The 9,491-nt window shown below is 41.8% G+C and overlaps 1 protein-coding gene across 1 annotated transcript; it reads right to left on the reverse strand.

The window, feature by feature from the left end:
* Positions 1-7,686: 7,686 nt before the first annotated feature.
* Positions 7,687-8,889, reverse strand: LOC149257729 (uncharacterized). Its single transcript, XM_089386507.1, has one exon. The coding sequence runs from the start codon at positions 8,887-8,889 to the stop codon at positions 7,687-7,689; it is 1,203 nt and encodes a 400-aa protein (XP_089242633.1).
* Between the last annotated feature and the right edge of the window lie 602 nt (positions 8,890-9,491).

Raw genomic sequence — 9,491 nt, forward strand, 5'->3', positions numbered from 1 at the left:
GGGAATAATATAAAACTAAGGTATATAAATGCTAAAATAAATATTATATGCCTTTAAATAAACATGGTTGACCATGGTTAATTTTCATATGGAGACAATCTTTGTCAAATTGCGACATAGGACCATGCTCAACCATGGTTCAAATAAGGGAATAATATTAAACCCTAGGAATATGAGCCCTTAGATTAATAAACCCAAGGGTTTGATATTATAAACCCAAGGGAATAATAAACTCAAGTCCATAATACTAAAACCCCAAGGGATAATGAACATAAGAAAATAATATTTAATCGAAGGGAAAAAGTATTATAAACCCTAAAATAGACATGTTTGACAATGGTCAATTTTAATATAGAGACAATCCTTGTCACAATAAAATATTGGACAATGGTTGACCATGCTTGATCCATGATTGATCTTCTTATCAACACAATATTTGTAACAAAATGACGTTGGATCATGGTTGACCATGTTGATCCATGATTGGTTCATGAATGTTGGACCATTGTTGACCATGCTTGATCCATGATTGAATTTCATATCGAGAGAATCTTTGTCACAATGTGACATTGGACAATGGTTTACCATGGTTGATTTTCATATTGCGACGATATTTGTGACAATGCAATGTTGGACAATGGTTGACCATGATAAATTTTATAAACCCAAAGGAATAATAAACCTATGGGAATAATATTAAACTAAACGAAATAATATTATAAACAGTAAAATAAACATGGTTTACCATGGTTTATTTTCCATATTGAGACAATCCTTGTCACAATGGGACATTGGACGATATTTAACTATAATTAATTTTCATATCAATATTTGTCACAAAATGACATTGGACCATGGTTGACCATAGTTTATTTTCATATTTTGATAATCTTTGTCACAATGCCATGTTTCTCCATGGTTGACGCTGATTGATAATGGTTGACCATTGTTGATCATTTTTTACCATGATTGATATCATAAAGCTAAGGGAATAACAAACGCAATGGATAAATACTAGAAAACCAAGGGAATAATATAAACCCAAGGTATATAAACCCATAAATAAACATGATTGACCGTTGAAGATTTTCATAGTGAGACAATATTTGTCACGATGTGATGTTGGACCATGCTCGACCACGACTGAACCCTTAGATTCATAAACCCAAAGGATTGATATTATAAATCCAAGGCAATAACAAACCTAAGGAATTAATACTAAAACCCCAAGGGATTATGAACCTAAGGGAATAATATTAATCCCAAGGGAATAATATTAAACACAAGGGACTAATATTATAAATCCAAGGTATATAAATCCTAAAATAAATATTATAAACACTAAACTAAACATGGTTGACCATAGTTGAGTTTCATATTGAGACAATCCTTATCAAAATGCAACTTTGGACCATGGTTGACCATAATTATTTTTCATATCGTGAGAATCTTTGTCACAATGCGACATGGTTTACCATGATCTTGATCGTAGTGCAACCCACATGAATAATATTAAACCCAAAAGAATAATATTTTAAACACTAAAATAAACATGGTTGACCATGGTTAACCATGGTTGTGATTGTCATATTGAAAGAATCTGTGTCACAATGCAGCATGGGACCATGGTTTATTTTCATATTGAGACAATCTTTGTGAGAATGCGACGTGGAACCATGGCTGACCATGATTGACCATGGTTGAATATGATTGATTTTATTAAGCATGGTTGACCATGGATGACCATGATTGACCATGGTTGACTATGATTGATTATGCTTGACCATGATTGATATTATAAACCCAAGGGAATAACAAACCCAATGGATTAATACTAAAAATCCAAGGGATTATAAACCCAAGTGAATACCATTAAACCTAATGGAATAACATTATCCCCAAGGGAATAATATAAACTCAAGGTATATAAACACTCAGATAAATATTATAAATCGTTAAATAAACATGGGTTTCCATAGTTGATTTCCATACTGAGACAAACTTTTTCACAATACGACGTTGAACCATGCTCAACCACAATTGAACCAAGGGAATAATATTAAACCCTAGGAATATGGACCCTTAGATTAATAAACCAAAAAGATTGATATTATAAAGCCAAGGGAATAATAGGCCAAAGGGATTAATATTATAACCCCAAATTATTATGAACCAAAGAGATTAATATTAAACCAAGGGATAAATATCATAAAGCCAAGGTATATAAACCCTAATATAAATATTATAAACCCTAAAATAAACATCGTTGACCATGGTCGATTTTCATATTGAGACTATCTTTGTCACAATGCAATGTTGTACCATGGTTGACCATGATTGATGTTCATATCAAGATAATGTTTGACACAAAACAATTTTGGACCATGGTTGACCATGGTTTATTTTCATATTGAGACAATCTTTGTCACAATGTGATGTTGTACCCTCGTTAACCATGATTTATTTTATAAAACATGGTTGACCATTCCCTAAAATATTCTTAAATCATTATTAAACCTAAAACATTCATATATTTTCTTGGTCCTATGTTGTTTTGTGACAAAGATTGTCTTGATATCAAAATCAATCATGGTAAACCATGGTCCAACATTGCATTATGACAAGGGTAGTGTCAATATGAAAATCGACCATGGTCAACGATGTTTATTTTAGGGTTTATAATATTTAGAAAACAAAACAATTCCAAAATACATGTCCCTACTATCTCAATATCGTTTAGCCTTTTCACTAGTCGAGTAACACGATCAACCAAAGAAATAAAAAAAGGTAGATACTTTATTTATGAAGCAAGTATTAATGTATTTGATACATAATAATGGTTTGGTTAAGGAAGGTAATGTTTTGGATTTTTAATTGGAATTGTGTGATATAATTGAATTGTAATTTTAATGTTAAATTTGATTAGCTATTGACAAAATATATAATTTGAACTATTTAAATTTAAATATATAATTGTAATTTTAAACTTAAATTTGATGAGGTATAGGGAATGCTTATATTTCCTTTACTCTTAGAAATAAAAATAATCAGCAAGTATTAATGTACGCTGGCGCATAATAATGGTTTGGTTTAGGAAAGTAATGTTTTGGATTTGTAATTGGAATAATGTGATATAATTAAATTACAGTTTTAATGTTAAATTTAATTAATTATTTTTTTTTTCTAAGCAACATTACCTACTTTGTATTAATATTTACAGCGGAAATTTACATACGATTTTCTTGCTGCTCATGTGGCTCCATGGCAGCTGTGACATATTCCCAAAACCCATTACATTTCTGTGAAACCCACCACCTGAAGGTAGCAAGACATCTCCCTACAAACCGCCAACAAAAAGACACAAAACATCTCTGTGAAACCCACGCAGGGGCAGAGTTTGTCAAATGGATACAGGGCCTGTGATGATGGCCCAAGCCAAAAAAACTCCATTCCATAACGGAAAAGAAACCAAGAGACAGCAGTTGATACATACGACCCAGAACCACCATTGAACAGAAAAAAACTAGAAAGACTAAAGACAACAAGAGAGATAACAGAACCGACCACGATCCCACACGCGTCCAGGCATCATGCATGAGAGCCACCTGGGCTTAGCCTTCTTTCGCGTCGTCCCCTGGCTCGTCCTCGGGCTTAGCTTCACGAATCCAAGCCCAGCCATGTCCTTCTGGTAGGCCGTCCAAGAAGGCCGGCAATTCAGGTTCGATCTCCCGCAGTGCCGCTTCCCTCGAGCTTGAGGCCTCCCCCAAAGGCCTCTTACCTTTGTCCACAACCCGACATTCTTCCGCCAGAGCCTGAGGCAGACTTCCCTCTTGCACCAGGGGAATTCCTTCTTCGTTATCCAAGGGATTCTCCATTGGAGGTGGCCGAGGCAAGCCATCTTCATTCTCGTCCGGGATCCTGGTAAACAACACTGAAATATGGGCATTGATGCCCAAATTTTCTCTGGTATTGCGCAATGTGAAGATGACAGAGCCGAATGCAGGTAGGCTTGGCTCGCCATTGCTGGACCCTCCAGCTTCCACAAATTGGCTAGCCTGCACCTGAGGAGCTCCCGCACGTCGATAACAGTAAACACAGCAGCAATGGTGGTGTAGATCAGCTGCAGGCCCGCGAGAGGATCTGGCTCGCCCTGAGCCTCTGCCTCGACGACATGGCATTCGCTCCCGCACCATTCTTCCAGATTCCTCTTCCTCAGACGAAGCTTCCTTCCAATTCGGCTTTCGATGGCAGACAAAAGACTGTAAGCATGAACCAGGGAGGACCAGCAGTCGGCCAGCCTCCCCCAATTCCACAATGACTCCAGAATTCTCAGAACGCAGAGCAAGAACACCATCGCTGTGGGTTTCATCTGCTCCCAAATCGACATTCTTAACGACCCCTTCATTCCTTTGATTTGTCCCCGCATTGAATGAGGCCATCCTCCTCTGCTGTGGTTCCTGCGCCTTCATAAAGGCTAGTGTGCTGCATTGCTGGTCGATGGGAGGTGGCGGCGAGGAGCCTTAAAGCCCTCCGTCCGTCGCGTGTCCTATCGGCCGTGGCAAGTGGCCTTACCTGGTCATGCGAGGTGGCACCCGCATCCGGGACTGCAGCCTCCTCTTGGATTAAGCTTTCACACTCCTGGAGCTGCTGCCTGTTGGTTATGATGTTTGTGTTGCCTGAGATTAGTGGGGTGCTGGTCTCAACCCCAATATTGGCCAGGAGATCTGCAACTTTGTTTCCTTCCCGTCGAGTGTGTTTGAAGGAAATAGCCCTTGCATTATCAATCCTGTGCGCTATTTCATTTAATCTTGCCTCAAGTCTCCAGCTGGGAGCTATTTTCCTTGCTTGTGAACCATTATGTATACAAGTTACCATGTTAATGAGTATTTGAGAGTCCCCTTCAACAATTAAGGGTTGGAGATTAAGGTTCCAGGCAATTTGAAGGCCCTGCCAGAGCCCCTCCAACTCTGCTGAATTGTTGGTGTCCCATCCAATGCTTCCTAGGTAGATTTGAAGGGGAGTGCCCTCATGGTTTCTGATAATGCCTCCAAACCCTGCAGCCCCTGGGTTGCCTTTGGAGGCCCCATCAAAGTTTAACTTGAATGAGTTTTCAGGGGGAGCAGTCCAGTGACAATCTTTTCTAATGTTGCTGCTATTGGGGAGGTTGCTTTTTTGGGTATCTTGAGGTATCTGCAGCTGCCAATTTCTTAGAATATTCTGCTCACTATCCTCAGTTGGCCTATCTTCTTTGGTCCAACTTTGGAGCGCCATTGTTTCTTGAATGTTTCCTTGAATCTTGCTCCATATTACCTCTAGCGGCGATTTTTTGTTCTTGAAGATACGCTGATTTCGTTCCTTCCAAATATTCCAAAGAACAATCCCTGGGATTATACTCCATAGATGATTGAGAAGTGAGCTTTTGTATGGTTGCCTGGGCCATAGCCTTAAGGAATTGATGATGTCGTCCTCCTTGATGCCTTGTCTTTGACATCTGAATCTGACCCTGTTCCAGAGAAGCTTGGCTAAGGGGCAAGAATTCAGTAGATGCTGGAGGGTTTCCTCATCTTGAAGACAGTTGTGACAGATCGAGGGGCCATGGAAGTTTCTCTGTCTGAGTTTATCCCAGGTGAGAATATTTTTGTGTCCGATCAACCAGAGAAAATAGGAGATTTTTGGCCAAGGACCAAGTTCCCAAATTTTTTTCCATAGAGGGTCGGGGTTAGCTGCGAAGTTACAAAGAGTTTTGTAGGCTTCTGCAGTGGTATAGGTTCCTTTAGGCAGGTATCCCCATCGGAGAATGTCCTCGCCATTGTTCTGTCTTATTCTTCTTTTCCGTAACTCAATATCCATCTCCTTGTGCATCCTATCCTCATCGCTGTTAAGGATTTGGCTGCTTGCTTTCCATTTTCTGAAGCCTTCTTCGAGCTCTGGTTGCCAGTAAGATTGGACCTTTTCCTGTTGTTGTTCCTGCCTCTTCGGTATCATTGTGGGGTGGAGAATGTTCGTAAGTCTTGGCATTTGATTCCAGGCGTCCATCCAGAATCTTGCACTACAACCATTTCTGATTTCCCAGAAGCTATGCTGTTGTATAATGTGATGGTGTTGCTTTGCAGCATTCCATATCAAAGAGCCTTTTTCAGTGGGAGTGAATCTTATGAGTTCCTCTTGGGGTCTGTTGTCTGCATACTTCGCTGTCCATATCGTTCCCCAAGGTTTGTTTGGGTTGGTGAGCCACTGCCACTAGATCTTGGCATTCATGATGGCGTTACTGTGTTCAGGGTCTCTTAGCCCAATTCCTCCTTTGTCCCTGGGCATGCAGACTTTTGTCCATCTGACCAAGGCCCATTTTCGATTGGTGGCCGAGCTGCTCCATAGGAAGTTTCGCTGCATGTTCCTGAGACTTTTCAAGACCCATTTTGGTGCAGCCATAGAAGAAAACAAGTAAAGAGGCATAGCTTGCAAAATCGATTTGATGAGTATCATTCGACTGGCTAGATTAAGCGACCTGTGAGTCCAGAGGTTGAGGCGATTTTCTATTTTGTCCAGAAGGGTGCGCCAGGCAGAGTGCTTGATAGCTGAAGCAGTGAGGGGGGCACCTAAGTACTTGGAGGGAAGAGACGCAGAGGAGAAGCCTAAAATGCGGGAGACAGCAGATTTGACAGACGGGGGAGTATGAAAAAAGAAAATTTGCAATTTGGAGCAGTTGATAGTCATGCCAGATGCCAGAGAGAAGTCCTGGAGGAGACCTTTGAGTCTACGGGCTTCTTGAGCCGAGGGGTACCCAAACAGCATTGTATCATCAACGAATTGCTGATGGGAGAGGGCAGGGGAGTTATGCACAGAGATACCTTTAATTTGCCGCAAGCAAAGAGCTTGCTTGATGTGCCTTCCCAGCCCTTCGGCCATCAAAACGAAAAGAAAGGGGGAGAGGGGGTCTCCTTGCCGGATGCCCCTGGAGGGATTGAACGAGAGGGATGGAAAGCCGTTGACCAAGATGGAGAAATGAGTGGAGTTAATCATGTTCAGGATCCATCGAATCTAAGAAGGACAAAAACCAAAGGCTTTAAGCATATGATGGATATAGTTCCAGTTCAGTTTGTCAAATGCTTTTGAAAGATCTAGCTTGAGAAGCATACCTGCTTGCTTAGAGTTCTTGAGAGAGTGGATGATTTCGTGAGAGAGCAGGATACCGTCCATTATGTGTCGCCCCTCCACATAGCCAGATTGCTCCTTGGATATTAGTGCTGGCAAAAGCGGTTTGAGCCGATTAGCTATGACCTTTGAAATTACTTTGTAAATGACATTGCATAATGCAATGGGACGGAATTTATCTGGAGTGATGGAATCTGCCTCCTTGGGAATGAGAGCGATGAAGGTAGCGTTGAGAGAGGGAAGAAGCCATCGTGTTGCTCTGGATTCTTCTACTATCTGCCAGACTTCCTCTTTTAGCATATCCCAGAAGGCATGAAAGAATGTAGTTGTGAACCCATCGGGACCAGGAGCTTTGCCCTCTTTAAGTTGCTTCATGGCATCATCCACTTCCTCTATGCTGATGGGGCGCATTAAGAGTTCATTTTGTTCCTCTGTAATAATTTTTGGAATATTGCTGGTAATTTTGTTTATGGCATGTTGCCTGTCTTCTCCCTGCTCTTGATGAACTTGTTGGAAGTGATTGAGGAGCTCGGCTTAAATCCCTTCATGCGTTTCTACCTTGTCTCCTGCTTGATTTTGAATGAAGGGGATGTTATTGTTCATTCTCCTTTGTATTGTTGTTCTATGAAAGAATTTAGTGTTGCGCTCCCCCTCCTTCAACCATCGAACCCTTGATTTTTGCTTCCAATAGATTTCTTCCTGCTTCCCTCTTTCGTCCAATAAGTTGTGAATGTGGCGTTCCTTCTCCAGTGTTTCTTCCGTGTGCCCCTGCGTGATGATCTGCTGATGAAGGTTTTCCAGGTCCTGTATGAGCTTTTTCTTCTCCTCGAAAATGTTGCCAAAGGTTTCTTTATTCCATCGTTTCAGATGGCTCTTGAGAAATGTTAATTTCTTCTGAAATTGGTACATTCTCGCTCCTTCTGGGGGGATGAATGAGGTCCAAATGTTCTTAACAAACTCTTTGAATTTGGGATGAGTGAGCCAGAATCCTTCGAACCTGAAAGGTTTTCTGGTTATGTTGCCGGGTCTTTGCCATTGAAGAGCTATTGGCCAATGGTCTGATCCGGAATGTGCCAGAATGGATGCGGTGAAATCCCCTCCTATGTGAACCGCATTGTCCGAGAGGAGGAAGCGATCCAGCTTGGAGGCGATTTGATGCTTGCCTGCCCTGCGATTGCTCCAGGTAAAGGTACCATTGCAGAACGGCATATCAATAAGGGAAGCCGAGTTTATGAATTCTTTGAATCGATCAACCTCAGGCTCCAATCTGCTTCTTCCTCCCAGCTTTTCTTCTGATTTCGTAATCATATTGAAATCCCCAGCAGCGATCCATAGTGGGAATTTCCTACTATTGCTGAGGACTTCGATAGTGTCCAAAAGCTCTACCTTGCTGCTAGTGTCTTGCGGGAAGTAGACATTTGACAAATTGCCATGAATGTTTGTCCCCGGAATGTGGAAGGTGGCCTGTATCAGATGATGCGCCGCGTGAAAATCGGTAAGGAAGACCGCTTGAGTGTTCCAAGCTATAGCCAAACCTCCTGAGGCTCCACAAGCATCGACCGCCACTGTTCTACATCCTGGCCAGGCTTTTAAAAGGAAGCTGTCTAACATAGAGCTGTTGCATTTAGTCTCCTGGAGAAAGCAAATTTGGGGCTTTTCCTTCTTTATCATGTTTCTCAACATCCTGAGTTTTCCGGGGTTGTTAAGCCCTCTTATATTCCAGGATACTAGCTTCATGTTTAACTACTAGCAGAGGGCTTGAAATACTTAGTCAATTTGGCGTATCTGCCAGAATCGACTAAGATTTTCCCAATCTCCATCGTCCTTTGCAAATCTGTCTTTCGGCCCCTTTTTTTTGAGTCCTTGTGGCGCTGGGTGCCGTCCCATTGGCTGCCTGGCTGAATTCCTAGTTGGTTTTGGTAGTAGGCGCGTGAGATAACCAGTTCGAGTTTGTCAAGTTGAAACTCGGGGATGGCATCATATGCTTTCCTTCTGCATGCAGCCTCCATTTCTAAGAGATCTAGACCATGCAGGTCTATGCTTTCCGGTTCCTCGTCCATTATCTGCACTTGATTGTTGTCTTCATTGCCAGAGTCAAGATTCTGGGAAATGTCATTTTTGTCATCCACCTCCATATTATTGAGTTTATCGGCTGAGCTGGTCAGATCCTTTTGCAGAATGATGGGGCGAGAGAGGGGGGCGGAGGATTTGGGAGGGGAGAAGGAAGAAAGGGGAGGGGAGGAGGAGGAGGGAAGATCAGGTGCGGCTTCCTTGCTTAAGGGGGGGTCTTCAGAGGATTGACCAAGAATGTCGAAGCTGTTCTTGGTTACTGGGCCATG

The sequence above is a fragment of the Pinus tabuliformis genome, chromosome 6 (genome assembly GCF_031772625.1).
Source record: "Pinus tabuliformis cultivar Carrire ecotype Pingquan chromosome 6, CPIR1, whole genome shotgun sequence".
In the NCBI taxonomy this organism is placed as follows: Eukaryota; Viridiplantae; Streptophyta; class Pinopsida; order Pinales; family Pinaceae; genus Pinus; species Pinus tabuliformis.